This window comes from Lissotriton helveticus, chromosome 7 (genome assembly GCF_964261635.1).
Source record: "Lissotriton helveticus chromosome 7, aLisHel1.1, whole genome shotgun sequence".
In the NCBI taxonomy this organism is placed as follows: Eukaryota; Metazoa; Chordata; class Amphibia; order Caudata; family Salamandridae; genus Lissotriton; species Lissotriton helveticus.
In genome coordinates, this window is record NC_136068.1 from 34939763 (window position 1) to 34957809 (window position 18047).

Consider the following 18047-nt stretch of genomic DNA (forward strand, 5'->3'; position numbering starts at 1 on the left):
AAAACCTGAAAAATAAATACAAGCACAAATGACGGTAAAAACAGATGAGTTTCTGATGGGCCGCAAACCCAAAGCACTTCGCACTTTAATAACGGGTTTCGTATCTTTTATGGCAGATTTGGATCTGTGTACCAATTTTAACAAATCGTATATAATGTCCTGCGGGCCCAAAAAGCACCACATTCACCATATCGTGTCAGGAAAAGAGCTCTTAAGAAGCACCAGCACTTTTCCCTACCTGGGTCTAGTTTTCTCAGACTCAGGATCCTGGTAGCCACATGTGGCGCTTGGAAAAAATAAACTCGGTAAGGCTATAAATTCTATCATCAGCCTCCGACCGCCAAAGCAGGCGGAGGTGGTTATACCGTTACTACAGATATATAGAGCCCAATGTATACCTACGGCGACTTATGGTGCAGAGGTGTGGGGGTATACAAACTGTAGTAGCATCCAAATTAAGGAAAATAGATTCTGTAGAAAGGTAATAGGGGGCATAATTTCAGCACCTACCTATTTTTGTCACAAGGAATTAAACCTTCAATATGTGGAAGATGTCATCAAGTCGCGGCCAGCTTTATTCTGGCTAAAGATATGGCGAAATCCCGCAGCACTTTTAACACAAGAAATAATCACAGATTGTCTTAAATGTGACAGGGGAAGTTACATACCATGGCTAATGGCAGTGAAGAAAAGCCTAGCTAGTGTAAGGTTGGAGCACATCTTTTCCACCACCCTAGTTATAGACGGTATAAGTCTGCAGTCTGTGAGAGGGGCATTGTATGACTTATACCGTGAGGAAAGAGAACATATGGAGTATCACAAACGGTCAATTATTAGATACATCCCTCTTCTGGTGTCACCAGGCAAGAATAATAACATGCCACAGGTATACCTCAGAAAAAATCTTGGGAGATGGAATAGGAGTTTGCTATTTCGCCTCAGGGACGGAAGTATAAAATATTTGCTTTGCTTTCCGTTAGGTCTTAATAAAAATTTGGAGAACCTGCCTTGCCTGTGTGGCATTGGTTGTAAACAAACTTTGTTAAATTTTCTGTTTTTCTGTGGTTTTTATGTCAGATATACTAAACAGTATTTGATTCCATACTTCAAAGTACATGCTATTATAGATTTTAATTTGGCTTTTTATGAAATACAGCAGTTAGGTAGTGATGACATTATTTTCAGAGTTAGCTCCATGTTACAATTCCGCGATACGTTCGAGAGTTTCTATGAATATGCCATAGATAAAGTGAATTATTTTGCATTAATATTTGCTGTTTTTGCACTTAGTGTAAAGTTTACATTGATATTGTTAGAACTGAGTTTACAGAATGTACATACAGTAATTATTTGCACTTTATCGCTATCCTTGCACACTGGTCTCATGTCGATACTGAAGTCTTTAATCTTAACCCGTTTTTATGGATGTATTTTATGTGATTATATATTTATGTATTATTGGTTGTGATGATTGCACTTTTATGGACATTGCAAAATCCTAATAAAGACCTTTTGACTTGACTTGACTAGGGGTGTTGTCGTTCTCATAAAATGAGGTTTCCTAGTTTTGATGGCCTGAGACCACGATCCCTTTTGATCAATTAAAATACCTAAATAGGAGTACGTTGTAGTGGTTTCCACTTCTTTGTTCTCCTTAAAAATGGCCCTCTGCTTCCTTCCACCCCTCCCACAATTCATTATAAAAGTTTTTGGGTCTACGTTTTTCATAAAATCATTATAGCTACTGAGCGCCCGCTGTAGGCCTATAGGAGTTCGGGCCATAATTACAGCGTCGTCCGCGTAGAGTAGGGCAGGTATTTGTAACTGAGTTAGCTCCCGACACCCTTCCATCATGGCTTTCTCCAAGCCATTTGTATATAGTGTAAACAGGAAAGGTGCCAGGGCACAACCTTGTCTAACCTCCTCTCCACTTGGAACGAGGCTGTGCATTCTCCGTTGGGTCCAAACCTTACCCGCGCTCTTGCATTTGTGTATAGTTCTCTTAAAAAATAAATTAGAGGTGCCTCAACCCCCATTGCCTCTAGGATACTCCATCATTTTTCATGGGATACACAATCAAAAGTGGCAGTGTGGTTAACAAAGGCCAGGTACAATTTTCTCTTTCTGGCCTTTGTATACTTCCCCGTTAATATGGTTAAATTGAGGCCCTGTTCTATTGTACCTAGACCCTCCCTAAAACCAAATTGAAGGTCTGAGATCATAATATTGTCCTCAGACCATTGTTGGAGCCGATTGAGGACTATATGGCCAGCCACTTTGCCCACCTACTCCAGCAAAGAAATGGGGCGGTAACATGCCAGATTCTGCCTGTCACCTTTTTAAAAAATTGGTACCATGATGGATTCTGACCATGTTTCTATAAGTCCAGTCGTACAGCCGGCGGTTAATACTCGCAGTAACAGTGGGCCCCATAATTCTATGTTATAGTTAAAGATATCAACCCGTACTCTGTCTGGTCCCAGAGCCTTTTCCCCCGTACTAGCTTTTAAAGCAGATTGTACTTCTTTTAATGTGACAGTTAGTTCTATTGGGAAGGGTGAGGGTGCAGAACTGGAATTTACGACACTTTCAACTACAACAACCTCCCACTTTTCTGGTCGAAATATTTTGGAGAAATGTTCAACCCAGTGACCTTTGTCAATGGCAATTTCTATAGTTGGGGTAGTCTCTGTTGTCAGAAAAGGGGATTTGACCAAGCACCAAAAGGCAGTACTGTTATTAATACTTGCCTTATGCAGGTCGGCCCGGGTATTATTCTTTAGTTCCAATTTACATATTTTTATTGCCCGATTATACGCCTTCTACACTGCTTTATTTCAGTTCTGTCCCTTTCCTTTTTGTGTAATGCCCATTTTAATTCAGTGTATGCTTTTGTACACTTACTGTTGAACCACCCCTTATTTCTAGTCCCCCTTTTTAGGTTTTGCCTGCAAGTGCGCACGTAGTGCGCATGCGCTAGCAAAACCTCTTGAGTTCTATATCTGATCGATGACCCGCCTCTGTCTCTCATTGGCTAGCTCCATAAATGGAGGCTAGCCATTGGGAGACAGAGGCTGTCAATCGCGCTTTCTCGGGGAAAACGCGATTCGGGGGCGTTTCTCGGGCTTTTTTTAAGCCCCGCCCCTTTGTCCCGGGTCGCGCTGCCATTGGCTACCGGCCCGGGACACCCCCGTGACGTCATTCCCCGGGCCGCGCTGTGATTGGCTGGCCGGCCCGGGACCTGACTTGTTTTTTGTCCTTTAGTTCCAAACAAGCGTAAAAGGCAAAGCACGTGCTCCTTGGCAGCACTCACACTGTGTATCATCTCTCTCCAGTGTTTTGGAGAGGTGCGTTGAATAACAACAGAGAGAACCCCCAGCCCTGTGGCTTATTGCGCTGCTGTGCAGCTTTAAGGGGCCGTATCTCTGGGATGGGACTGCTAGGAAGGGCCGCCCCTGGAGAGCTCGGATAGGGTGTGTGTGGGTCTGGATGGGCGGGGCCGCTGGAGCCGCTGCTGAACCAGCCCGGAGCTCTGGGAGGGAAGGAAGAAAAGAAAGGGATCCCTGGAGCAGACATCCCAGACTGAGAGCCCAGACTACCCAGGGCCCAGAGCAGCGGCTCACCCGGGCTTCCCTCACCCCCCTAGTCCATTAGCGCCCTCGCTCCGACCCCTGACCTCTGCACTCAGCGCTGGATCCAATCCCCTTCTCTCATCCGGGAGAGTTCACCCTGAGGAGGGGGGCAGGCTGAGCCATGCCCCGGAGGAGCGTCGCGGACGTGCAGGTACTGGACGTGCAGAAGAGGCGCTTCCCCAACAAGCACTATGTGAGTACATGCCAGGGCGGGGGTCGGGCTCGGGTGTGAGGGGTAACAGAGAATGAATTTGTACCCAGATGAACTGTTTACGGTGTGTGTCTGTGGTTGGTGTATCTTGGCCTGTTCTGCGATCAAGAGTGGCTCTTTTTAAATCACACCCGTGCCATTGTGTGTGCGTGTGATCCTGGGGCGGAGTGCTCTTCTGCACACAGATCAACTAGTGAACTGCTGATCACACATCAAAGGGCGGGGCTATTTCCAGATGCGGAGTGAGTTAAGGGGATGCTCGTCACAACTATTGAAGGAGGCTGAGAGGCTTCACTGATCAAATATGAACATGGGATTAATTAGTAGTATTTTAGGGGACAGGGGTCGGGAGGGTAGGTAGCCACAGTGTGATATGGTGGTCATTGAAGGGAGATGGAAGGGCACTATAGCCTGGATACAGATTGAAGTGGAGTGGACGGGGGTTTGTTTAGGTACTAGAGTCAGAAGTGCCGGAATCTGGCTTGGGGCGAGTGGGCGCAGGCCGGTGGCAGGCTGCTGGCTGGTTGGTACAGATTTCTTCCAGCACACACAGATGCAACGTGGGAAGGGATGTTGCAGACATCCGAACTGTTGGGGGCAGCTTCGGGGGAGGGGTGGGGAGTATGCACACAACAGATCTTTGTGCATGTATCTGAAGGGCAATCAGTCCTCGCTTGGGGATTCTTGTCTCCCGCAGCGAGAGGGGCAGACAATGTGGTTCTATTCTGTGCATCAACGTGGGTGGCGGGCGTCGTGGGGGGTTTGTATAGAGGGTAAGCGTAAGTCACGCTACGTCGCTCAGGTTGGCATGAATCTGCCAGCGTTTCCCGTGCGCTAGACAGTAACCTCCTGTCATTCAGCGGCTATCCCTTTGGGTGCACGTTCGTGAATGCAGTGTGCGTGCCTCCACAGTTGCCACGTGCTTAGATGTCCAAAGCCGCTATACTTTTCTAAAGATGCCATTTTGAGACTAAATAATGTGAAAGAATGACCACTCTTAGCATGCGCCCAATGCCAGTTCTGCAGTGATGGAAGGAAAGAGGGGCAGGGAAGAGGGCGGGCCTACAGGGGCTGCAGAAAGAGCCGACATCAGCAAGCAGCCTTCCTCCACCACAGCCCAAACTGACACGTGGACAAAATGTATTTACACGGACCCCGTTAAACAGGGACAGTGGTCCAAAGCGCGCAGAGCACAACATCCTCTGCATTGTCCGGTAGAACACACAGTTTTTCCTCCAGCATCTAATTTGGGCGATTTTACTCTGAAACATGTACAAATGAGGAATCTGCGGTTTTACAATTTCTAAGCCAAGAAAACCGCGCTTTTAGTAGCAGTAGTTTTAAACAATAGCTAGAATGGCGGCCTGTCAGGGCGCGTTTCACTTTAAATGAGCTCACGACAGTCAAGACGGGCATCCCTCAGACCTGCTCAACAATCATATACTTGATTCGCCCTGTTCGTGTATCATCCATGCGGTGTATTTAGGCGTTTGAGATTAAGGCAGTGCTTAATTTGTAACAAACCCTAAAAAAAAAAATAGTTCCAGGACACTCGTCAGGAAGCCACTGCAGTTTGCACCACACAATCCCCCTGCCATGTTGCCCGTGATCGTAACAACACAACAGCTAACCATCACACTCCTACAAGTGGGACAGCTCGGATTATGTCAGGCCTCGAAAGCTGTAGGGCGGCAGGTAATTGTCATTTGAATGTGTACTGATTTAATAATTACCTGTTGTTGTGATCATCCCTAAATTAGCCAGACACTGCCACCTTGTGGCAGACTGTCCCAAGCAGTTGACAATTAAGTGCTGTTGCCGTGCACCAGAAACCATCAGCTCAAATTAAGCACAGGATTATTGACGTTTGAAGGGTGATTTAAACATCCCCAAGGATAACACCAGTAGTAAAATTGTAGGTGGCGGAAAGTGTACACTATAGTGCAGGCGCGCAACACCCATTGGGCTCACGGGGCTTCAGACTTCAGGTTCTGTTTTCAAAACCAACACATAAATACAAATTTTGTCATTTACAATGCCAATAGCTCTAACTTTTTCAAAGGCGAAACCATTGCATTGTAAATGCTTGTTATTTCTACTTTCAATGTTTTCGAGATTGTTTATGTTATTTGCGCATATGACTCCAGTACTTCCGCGTGTGACGAGGGTTCATTCAAACATTTTATTATTGATTCCAAGCTTTTCTCAACCACTGTCTTAGTGATCTTATGTAGTACTACCTTACCCCTTTTAGGGAGTACTCCACAAGCAGATGTGTCCATCAGAACTATATCTACATCCGACACAAGGGAGCCTTGACAGCTCGACCACAGCTACCACTGAGAGTCAAGTGCAGAAGGGGCACTTGGCCCAGTTGCTCATAATAAGTCGGGCCCTGGGACTTCAGGAGAAAAGGGCCTTAACCACCACAGTTGGGCCCAGTAGCCCCGGTGTGCCCAGTGGCTCTCTGAAAGGGGCTCTGAGAGCAGCTAATACACAATTAGTTGTGATGCACAGAGATTAGGATAGCAAAGTTCATACTTTACCTTTGTGTGCACCTGGGGTGCTGCTGCAATCCAGCTTTCTGCAGGCGGTTAACCCAGATATGTCTGGTACAGATCCATGCCGGTCCACAAGGAGGGCCATAATGCTCTGCTGTCTTTCATTGATGAGGCTGCGACCCACAAAGGCAGGTGGGGTGTTCAGAATGGTAAGCAGCTGTACTACCACTTCTTTGACTGGTACACTCCTCGTGACTTCTGCCACCCTATCAGGATTCTGTCTGTCCGTGTCATTTGAGCCTTTACTCTGGCCACATTGCGCCCTTCCAAGGGGTGTGTTCTCCTTGTCACTCAAAGGTATTCTCTGATCCAATGGCGCCCTTTGGATGAGTGTATTGTCCTGGTCACTGATGGACTGTGAAGTTGTAGTCCCTTTGACTGGGAGGCCTAATAAAGAAGATAGAGTGGAGTGTGTGCTACAGTACTCAGAGCATGGACTGGTCGCTGGAGTTCTGTTGTTAGGATGCCAACGATTCTCATTCAGCAGCCTCGCACTTAAGCTCTCCATCTCTTGCACTGCTGTCTGACTTGGTTCAACTCTTTCTTCAGGGCTGTGATTCACTGGTCTTGCCTCTTCTACTGTTACTGTACTGTCCTGGTGGTGCATGGACTTCTCCAGTGCCAACTCAGCCAGATCCGAGTCACCTGCCAGAAGCCGACCGATGTCAGCAGATTTCACCTCTCGGTTGAACATTCCCAGGTGCTGGGTGAGACGGTTCTTTGTAATAATGGCAGGCTCAGAGCGACAGATGCTCTTCAGGCATGTGGCTGAAGCAGACCATGCACAGCGCTGAGAGATCTGCACCCTCTGGAAAGCCTCGTCACTACCCCTCTGCTCCAGAGAGGTTCTTCTGAATTTGGCATGATTCCGCTCACGTTTGGTTTTCCTACGCTGGATCCTCGGTTTCTCAGTGGTGCTGGAATATGCCTGTCCAACCCTCTTGCTGGAGCTCCCAGGGTGTTCCCCATCCACATCTCCACGAGGCTGTAGGTGGCCTCTGTGCTCAGATGGCCTGGCAGGCTCATGGTTTCCACTGCACTGGCTCATGGCACCTGAAAGGTAGGGGATGCTGCTGAGTCTAGAACACCAAAGACATTTATTTTAGGAAGAAATATAAAAATCAAGAGTAAAATAGGCCATACAGATCATAAATGAGGTCAAATCCAAAACTTAAATGAACAACATCAAACCGTCCTCTTTAACAAGACTCACCCCATACGAAGGCTTAAAATCCTCCTTAACACAGTAACCTTACTCCTTGCCACAGAAACTTCCCCTTCTACAGTAACACCCACTCAAGCTCATCCTTTCTTTCAGGAGACACAGAAGACCCAATTTTCTTCCCGAGTGCTGTTCCATCTCTTTAGTGTATTCACAACAGAGCAGATCATCTGCCTGCCGGCACCCAATGACCAGTATCACCTTCTGGTGAAACACTTACAGCATTATCTGCTCAATGGATGACAGGCCGCTTAAACTCGCCCATCTCACAAGTCACTTGAACGTCCTCAAACACTTGACCTCAGTTCATTCAGAAGAACTACAGGTCTCATTCAGGAATGAAGTGCAGCTGCACCGGGGCAGAAAGGGGCCAGAGGGGCCCACTAGCCCTGAAGAACAACTTACTTACCTTCTGTAACGCTTTTTATGGTGGATACAGTATCTGCCTGTGGATTCCTCACCTTTTGAATTTACCCAGCGCCAATATTCCACTGAAACTTTTTCATAGCTCTCCCACGTCGATGAGGACGTCACAATAGCACGGCTCCACTCGCGACTCCGCTTGCGTCACCAGAGCCATAAGAAAATCTTGTCGGCTTGTTGAAGTCAGTTCCACCCATTTTTTGTGACTTCGAGGAGAACGGGTGGATTGACAACATACCGCAATTATACACAGTATACAATAAATACCGAAATATACACAGTCTATGATTAAAAGAAGAACGAAAGAAAACAGGAAAAGCTAAAGCCAAGACATTTCCTAACAAAAAGCATCATAACAATGCGAATGACAAAGAAATACAAGAATGTCATGCGCAAAAATCTTTTTCGTATATGTAGGTAGACAACAGGGAGGAGGGTGGGTCAGTGAGGAATCCAAAGGCAGATACTGTATCCACCAGAAGAAATGCGTTGCTTACCTGTAACTGCAGTTATCCAGTAATGGTATCTTTCATAGATTCACATTCCCGAATCAATCATTCCCCGTCGTCGGGATGGGAGTCCCCGGTACATATGAAAATGAATGTCCCATTAGACATATAGAGAGATAGGCCAAAGGCCTCACATTAGTAACATATCCAGGTCCTTTTGTAATGAGGACCAAACTCTAGAGAACAACCAATCAGCTATCATCACCCTCTGGAACCTTCCTGGAAGGAGCTCTAGTCCCTCAGATTTTTATAGGCACAGTGCTAAGTGGATGTATCACTGAGAGAATTAGGTGAGCTCTTCCAGGGGAGGCAGGTGGGTTGCATGTGAATCTATGAAAGATACCAATACTGCATAACTTCAGTTACAGGTAAGTAACGCATTTCTTATCCAGTATTAGGGTATCTTTCATAGATTCACATGCCTGAATCAGAGTAGTAAGCAATGATAAGCACATTTTGGATGGCACAGAATGTACAGGTTCACCAGATAATAACATATCAATGTGAAAATAGAAATTACCAAACTGCAATCAAAGAAAAACAGTACAGAACTCAATGGAGAAATGTGTGTGTAAAAAGAAAAGGATGGTGGGATGAAAAGAAGGCTCACCTCTATTGAAATAGATGACGTAACACCGCCTGTCCCACTGCAGCATCCTTCATGAGTATCCAAACAGTAATACTTGGCAAATGTATGCGGCGTCTTCCATGTCGCCGTTCTGTGAATGTCTGTGATAGGCACACCTGCAAAGAGTGCCATGGAGGTAGAAATCGCTCTAGTGGAATGGGCATAAACAATGGAGTGCAAGGGTTGGCCCGCTTGCTGGTGACTGAAAGTAATAGCTCCAGAAATCCACCGAGAAATACTTTGTTTAGTAAGTGGAAAACCTTTCCTAGGTAGACTGTAAGCTTCAAAGAGTTGGTTGGATTTGCGGAATGCCTTTGTTCTGTCAAGGTAGAATTTAAGGCAGCGTTTAAGATCCAGAGAATGTAGAGCTCTTTCTGCCGCCGTTTGAGGATTTTGGAAAAAAGGTTCGTAAAACTATACGCTCATTAAGGTGAAAGTCCGACGGGACTTTGGGCACAAACTTGGGATTAGTCCGAAGTATAACCCTACCATGTTTGAATTGAAGAAAAGGGTCTTGAATCGAGAATGCATGAAGCTTGCTTACTCGTCTTGCAGACGTAAGGGCTAGAAGGATTGCAGTCTTCCAAGAAAGAAACTTGAGATCGGCTTTGTGTATCGTCTCAAAAGGGTGTTTCATAAGCTGAGCAAGAACTATGTTGAGTTGCCAAGTTGGAGGTAGAGACTTTACGGGAGGGAAAGTCCTAAACAGACCCTTGACAAATTGTTTAATCAGTCTACTTGACCATAGAGAAGGGCCTGTAGAAGATCTCCTGAAACGGGATATTGCTGTCAGGTGAACTTTAATAGAGGTGTGAGCAAGATCTGAAGTCGCCAGATGGAGAGGTAAGGCAATATTTGCTCAGGAGAAGAAGAGAGAGGGTGTACATTCGCAGACTTACACCAGATGCAGAATCTCTTCCATTTCAAGGAATATGTCTTGTTGGTACTGTCGGCTTGAGCCCGATCCAGAACTGCCCTGCAGTCCGGAGGAATGTCTAGGCCATGGAACTCTCGGAACTCAGGAGCCAAGCCGATAAATTAAGAGATGCTGGATCCGGATGTTGGACTTGTACCTGGTCCATTGTGAGGAGAGAGGGAAACGGTTTCAAAGGAATCGGTGGTTGCAGGGAGAGAAGATGGAGCTCTGTGAACCAATGCTGGCGAGGCCACGCTTGAGCTATCAGGATTAGCGTGCAGGGTTCTGCCTTCAACTTCCTGAGGTCCCTGGGAGTCAGGGGAATCGGTGGAAAAGCGTAGGCAAAAACGTTGAACCATGCTATCGAAAATACATTCCCTAGAGATCCCCATTGGGGATGCCAGCTTGCGAAGTTTTGGCATTTGGCGTTGTGCTGGGTGGCAAATAGATCCAAGAAAGGGGTGCCCCATTGAGAGAATATGCCGTCGAGAGTCCGCTGGTTCAACTCCCATTCGTGACATGTTGTTTGCTGCCTGCTTAGTGAATCGGCCAGCACATTGTCCTTTCCTGGAGCATATTCCGCTCGTAGGGAAATGTTGTGCTGAAGCAAACCAGTTCTAGATCTTTTGCGATTCGTGAGAGAGTGGCAGTGAACGAGTACCCCTTTGCTTGTTTAGGTAGTGAATTGTCGTAGTATTGTCCGTCCGGACAAGCACTAGAGAACCTTTGATCCTGGGCAAGAACGCCAGGAGGGCCAGATAAACAGATCGTAGCTCGAGGAGGTTTATGTGAAGCTTCCGTTCGGAAGTAGACCACTTTCCGCTGATCTGGAGTTCTTGGAGGAAAGCTCCCCAACCCTCCAGGGATGCATCCATTGTGATTATTTGTGGAGAGGCTGGAAGTAAGGAGGGCAGGCCTTGAGAAAGATTCCATGGACGAGTCCACCACTGTAGAGAAGTGACCATTTGAGGGGGTCACTTGAACGACATCGTTGAAGGATACTTTGGCATAAATCCACTGAGTGGAGAGTGATTCCTGGAGAGGAAACATGTGGAGGCGACAGTAGGGAACCAACAGAATATAGGATGACATCATCCCGAGAAGGGATTTGAACAGGCGTACTGAAAGGAACTTCCTGGATCTTATGCGTTTTGCCAGGTGAAGAAGTTTGCACTGTCACTCTTGTGACGGGAAAGCTTTCTTCTGGTTTGTATCGAGAATAGCACCCAGAAAAGTTATCTGTCGAGAAGGTTGGAGGATGGACTTGTCCTGATTGAGAGTGAGCCCCAGGCGACTGAAAAGCTCTAGACAGGCGTTGGAAGATCTGTTTGCGACATCTAGAGAAGGTGCCTTGACGAGCCAGTCGTCGAGATAGGGAAAAACTTGGTGACGTTGTTGTCTGAGGTATGCAGCCACTGGAGAAAGGCATTTTGTAAAAATGTGTGGGGCTGACTTGAGTCCGAAGGGCAGGACTCGGAATTGGTAATGTCTGCCTGCCACAGCGAACCTCAGAAATTTGTTGTGATTCCTGTGGATAGGGATATGAAAATAGGCATCTTGAAGATCCAAAGATACCAAGTAGTCATTTGCATTGAGAAGTTGCAGCACCTCTTGAATGATGACCATGCAAAGCAATTGTTTCTTTAAGAACTTGTTGAGACTTCTCAAATCTAGGATTGGTCTCCATTTCGTCTCCTTTTTGCGCATCAGGAAAAAACGGGAGTAAAAACCCTTCCCCCGCTGACGAAGAGGAACCCCCTCTATAGCTCCTTTCTGGATCATTAGTGAGATTTCCTGGAGTAAAAGGTGCAGATTTATGTGAAGCATAGGCCGAGGAGGGGTCTGCGGAGGAGTCTGAACGAACTCCAGTGAGTGTCCAAATTATACCAGTTGAAGAACCCAACGGTCCGTTGTTATTTGTTTACAATTGTGTAAAAAATGGTAAATATTCCTCCTACTTTGGAGGGTGGAGAGGAAATGGAGACCAGAGGTAGAGAAAAGTAATTGATGCTGGGAGGAATCCTTCTGTCGTCCGCCCTTTCCGCGGAAGGAGGACATAGTGAATGAAGATTGCTGCTGTTGGAATTGTGGCCGATATTGCTGGTTGGAGGAGGAATAGGGAGACCGATATTGTTGGAAGTTTCCTGTAGTGGAAGACTGTCCTCTACCCTTTGAGCCTCAAAAAGGGGGCTTTTTAAATTGAGGGGTACCCAAAGCCCTGGCCGTGTCTGTTTCCTTTTTTATGCCTTGAAGAGCTTCGTCAATATGAGTGCCAAAAAGAAGCTGACCATCATAAGGCATGTCCAGAAATTTCGTTTGGACTTCCGGGCGGAATGTAGTCACCTTAAGCCAACCAGTGTTAGACTGTAACAGGTATTATGCACTGTCATGCTGTTGTGACCACACGTGATACAACGGGTTTATGTTACGTAGTTTGTATTATGTAACGCTATAAAATCAATTACATTTTCTTTGTAAAAAGACCTTGCTGGGCCAAGGAAATTGAAAAGCTAAGAACTTCCGATAAATGGTCCTTCAAGGGATCAATCAAACTCCATCCACACCACTTAACAAATCTGGCCCATCGACGGGAATAAACAGATTTGGTGGAGTGTCTTCTGGCCGATAAAATAACATCCACCACATCCGGTGGGAGAGAGAAAGAACTCAGGTTGCCCGGTTCATTCTCCAAGCATGAAGGTGAAGGCTCTGGAGGTGGGGGTGTAGAACCTGCCCCTGCGACTGCGAGAGGAGATCTGACCTGAGAGTGATACGGACTGGAGGGTGCGATAACAGATGAAGAAAGTCTGTGTACCACACTCTTTTTGGCCAATTCGGGGTAATTAATATGACTTGGACTCAGTTTTGGCGAAACTTCCTCAGAGCCTGGGAAATCAAGGGTGTGGGAGGAAACGCGTAAAGAAGTAGAAGACTCCAATCTAATTGAAACACGTCCCTCAACGCTCCCCGCATCAGACACTGGAGACTGCAGAACGAGGGGCAGTGTACGTTCTCGTTAGTGGCAAACCGGTCCAACCAAGGAAACCCCCACATTCTGAAAATGTGGTGGACTACCTCCGGATGGAGACACCACTTGTGATCGGCCGAGTATTGCCGACTGAGACTGTCCGCACGCACATTCAGCACTCCGGCCAGATGATTCACAATTATGCAATTCCAATGGTCCTGAACACAGGACCAGAGCTGCAGAGGATACGACCCTACTCCTCCCTGTTTGTTGATGTACCACATCGCTGTAGTGTTGTCCGTCAGGACCAGAACTGACTGACCGCCTTGGGAGGGAAGAAAGGCCTTGAGAGCCAAACAAATCGCCCGCAATTCTAGAAGATTTATGAGAATGAAATTACTTTTATTTTATTTCATTTAAATCATAAAAGAGAAGCACAACCTCTGATACACATAAAATTCACGAGCAAATTTGTTGGTAAACTCTCATTAAAATTTGTAATAAATAACATGTTAAAACAAAGTACAGTTGATTCCTACAGTCTTGTGATCGCCAGTAATGCTATGAAAAAACGTACCTCTTAGGTTATACTCGGGCTGTGTTCGGCCAGGCTGGTTGTGTGATCTCTCAGAGTGGCCCTAGGGCGATTAGCAAATAAAATGGCGATGTTCATTTAAAAATAAATATATGATTTTGAGAGACTATGTCTTTGTATGTGTATTTCCTATATGAGATCTTTTGAGTTCAGCTTGGTGGTCTGAGATAAAGTGCTGGTGCGATTGATGAATCCCTGTTATTTCTCCAAGGTAAAGTGCATCATGCTTTAAACAAATAGACTGAAGAATGATTAATTAAGCTTTATCACCTTGCATGCCTTACCGGTTCGAGTTCTCTGTCTCTCTTTTCTAGTTCGTTTGCAGCTAAGCTCAGAAACTTTATTGCTTTACATGCCAGTTATACTGTCGAGCCTCCTAAGCATTTTATTACGGCAGATCTACAGGTCTTTATTTTTTCTCTTTTTATTGTTGGCCGTAGGAGTGCTTTCCGTATGGATAATAATGCCGGACAAATGCATAGCAGGTGGAGCAATGATTCATCTCCTTGTCCACAAAGGCGGCAGTCCATTGAGGGCAAGGTCCGTTTCCATTTTAGGATTAGGTCTTTTGATAGATAAGCTCCCGGTCTCAGTAAAATCAGTTTCTGCTTTGTGCGATTTGCAAAATGCTCTGACAGATATGGTTGAGGCTTCAACATTTTATTTATTTTATTATTTATTTTGGAAGTTTTATACAGCGCGAACAAGATCCTTACGGATATCAGAGCGCTTTACACACAGAATGGGATAAAAAGGCAAAGGTGTAATAATTAAACAAAACATTTTGTGCAAAGATGAGCAAATGGTTACAAAAAAGAAACAAGGTAAGGTAGCAACGGTGCATAGGTGGTCAATATACATAGTCATAGGAGGAAGAGTACTGAGATCCGAGATTACAAAAGTCAAAGTTCAGGTAAATTTAGCTAAGAGGAGAGCTTTTACTTCTTTTTTGAAGGATGCTGTGGATGAGATAAGTCTGATTTCTGGAGGGAGGGCATTCCATATCCTGGGCGCCATCCCTGAGAAGGAGCGTTTATATGTTTTTTTCTTGTGAAATCTCTGAGGTTTCAAAAGAAGATTGTCTGCGCTTCTTGTCGCTCTTGAGCCACCCGAGATTGTCAGTTTCTGAGCGAGGTAGCTGGGGGAGTTGTGGTGTATAGCCTTGTGGGTCATGCAGGCGATTTTCAGGTGTATTCTAGCTTCGTAGGGCAACCAGTTCAAAGCTTTTAGATCAGGAGAAATGTGTGAACGTTTTTTTGAGCCCGTGATTAGTCTGGCTGCAGCATTAATAGAGGCTTTTAATGGTGCGGTTGTCGATATGGGGAGACCACAGAGGGCAACACTTCCATAATCCACTTGAGGGATGACTAGGGCTTGGACTGCAGTTCTGAAGTCATTTGGAGGAAGGAAAGGTTTCAACTTCCGCAATGTGTTGATTTGGAAATTAGCTCCCTTCGTTGCATTGCTGATGTGATGATGCATATTGAGATTGCAGTCGAGGGTTATGCCTAAAGATTTTGCTGAGTCCACATTAGTAGGATGAACGTTGAGTGCAGTGAGATGATTAAGCCAGGCCTGAGTGATGGGGACTTTGGTGGGAGGAGCTATTAGGAGGAATTCCGTTTTTAGCGCGTTAAGTTTGAGGTGATTCTCTGCCAGACAAGTCTAAGTGTTCCTAAGCGTTGTGTTGAGTATTTTGATGTCATCAAGGGTGTGTATTTTGAGGTAGAGCTGGATATCGTCTGCGTGCATGTGAAATTGAACATTAGATGCTTGGAGTAGTGCGGTAAGAGGTTCCATGACTTGATTGAACAGAGTAGGGGAGAGGGAGGATCCTTGAGGGACACCAAGTGTTACAGGAACTGGTGTGGCCATAGTATTGTTAATCTTGAATTTTTTAGTCCGGTTATGCAGAAAGGAGGTGAACCACTTGAGTACTGTCCCTGAAATACCCATTCTGAGATTCAGCAAATCGAGTAAGTTCTTGTGTTTGACCGTATCAAAGGCTGATGAGAGATCGAGTAGTATGAGGAGGCAAGAACCGTTCTGATCATGAATTTGAAGGTGTGAGTTGAGGAGGTGAAGGTGCTCGATGTGTTTTGTCAGTTGAAGGTGTACACATTTATCTAGGAGTTTGGCCAAGGTAGGGATATTGGTGATAGGGCGATAGTTGTTAAGCTCGAAGGGGTCCGCTATGGGTTTCTTTAGCATGGGTGAAACCTGTCCCACTTTGAGGGAGTCCGGGAGGCATCCTTGTTGAAGTGAGCTATTAATGATTTTGGTCCAGAGGGGGAGAAGTAATGGGATAAAGTCCTTTACGGCGTTTGCGGGTAGAGGATCAGTGAGGTGATTGGAAGGCTTCAATGTGCTTAGAATCTTGGCAATATTTTCTTCCCGAGTACATTTCAAAGGATGACCACAAAGCATTGTTTTTTAAATCAATGGGCATTTTGCTGTGGGGGTTAGAGTAAAGACTTGGATCTGTGAGGAGATCTTTCCTGATGTTGTCTGTCTTTAAATTAAAGAAAGTAGAGAATTCTTCACAGGTCGGTAGTGCACTAGAGATGTTTAAGAGACTTTGAGGGCAATCTCTGGATTGAGTTTTGATTAACTCGAACAGTTTTTTAGGTCGCTTTCTTGCTTGGTCAAGCTGGTGGCTAAAGAAAGCAGCTTTTCGAGCGTTTGATTTTTCTAAAGTAAGCGTTTCTTTTTTTCTTTAGTGTTTTGAGGTGCAAAGCTGACGGGACAGATCTCCAATTACGTTCCGCCAGTCTCATCGCTCGTCTATCATCATTAAGAAGCCCGTCATACCATGGTTTAGAGATTTTAGAAGAAACATTCTTTAGCTGAAGAGGGGCAGCTTCATTGATAATGAAGGTCATCGATTTGAGGTAGTGGTCAGTAAGAACCTGTACGTCAACAGCGCCAGTGGGAGTAGGAGAAGATTGTAGCTGGGGGAGGGTAGTGAGTTGGGATTGAGTTTCCTCAAGTCTCTCTTCCAGACCGTAGATCTGGTGGATTGAACCAGATTAGATTTAATTTTTTCGATGATAAAGAAAGTAATAATGAAGTGGTCAGACCAGTCACAGGGTTGGATCGACTCGAGTTGGATAGATTCGGCTTTGGAAATGATAAGATCCAGGATAGAGCCTTTATCGTGGGTGGGGCTGTTGCAAATTTGGGTGAGGTCTAGGGCGCTGAGGACGTTTTTGAGACCATTGACCACAGGGTCGTTGTGATCGTTCCAATGGAGGTTGAAATCACCAAGGAATATTTGTGTGTGTTGACGTCCAGAGTTCGTTGTGACCAGGTCCATTAGGTGTTCAGTAAAGGTGAGGTTGTCTCCTGGTGGGTGGTAGATAATATGTAGGGAGCATACAGGATTACCTACGCTGTTGATATCAAGGCAGAGGTGTTCGCAGGAGGGGAATATAGGGGAACTGGCTCTAATTACTGAGAGGTTGCTCCGGTGAATACATGCGATTCCACCCCCTATTTTGCCAACCCTATCCAGTCTGATGATGTGGTAATTAGGGGGAACTAGAATGTCAATGAGTGGCGAGGAAGAGTCTGTTAACCAGGTTTCGGTGAGTATGATCAAGTCTAGGTCATGTGTGATAATGAGGTCTGCAATGTCTGAGGCATGTTTAGGGGCCGATCTACAGTTCAGAAGTGAGCATTTAAGCCGAGGAGTGATAGGGGAGGAAGAGGGGTCGAGAGTGAGTGTGACCTTTTTTAGATTACTGGCAACGATACTTCTAACATTCTGTTTGGAGGACCTGTGGAGGTTGGGAGGGATAGTAGGGATGGGAAGGTGTGTGGGGGCTGTGTGGGTCAAGGGTACGAGATCATATGAGCGCAGGAGGGAGCGTATGTCGTACGCCGAAAGTGGGTTTAAGCTTCGTAGAGGACGGGTGGCAGAATTACGGGAGGGAATGGATGTCCAGTAAGGAGGATTCTGTTTGCTTGGAAGTGGAGGGTGGGTGGTGGGCTTGTTGGGTGAGAAGGTTGGGGGGGGTATGGGGTGCTTGGGTTGTTTCGAGAGCAACTCTTTGAAAGAATGAAGTTCGTCTTTAATTTGAAGAAGGGTTGCCATAATCTTGTCCAAACTGTTGATTGGAACAGTAGTGGTGTTGGTGTTGGAGCGAGGTATGAGTTGGGGAGGTTTGGCTCGGTTAGGTGTGAAATCAGGTGAAGGCAAGGGAGGGGAAGGGGGGGTGATTCGTAGAGTGTAGGGCACATCGATGGCATAGGTGTAAGGGAAGTGGGAATGGTTAGTGATTGGCGGAGAGAGGTGGTAGGTGTGTCCAGGAATGTGGTAAGCTCTGGTGTAGTGGTTGGTGGAAACGTATGAGAGGGTGTAGTGTGTGTGATTAGAGGGG

General features: G+C 46.0%; 1 protein-coding gene across 1 annotated transcript in view; it reads right to left on the reverse strand.

Moving 5' to 3' along the window:
* Positions 1-18047, reverse strand: part of PRR19 (proline rich 19) — a 115630-nt gene that overhangs the window by 84664 nt on the left and 12919 nt on the right. Inside the window, exon 2 of the mRNA XM_078651322.1 lies at positions 6390-7483. Coding sequence (XP_078507448.1) covers positions 6390-7452 — 1063 coding nt within the window. The 5' untranslated portion in view covers positions 7453-7483. The remainder of the gene's footprint in view (positions 1-6389; positions 7484-18047) is intronic.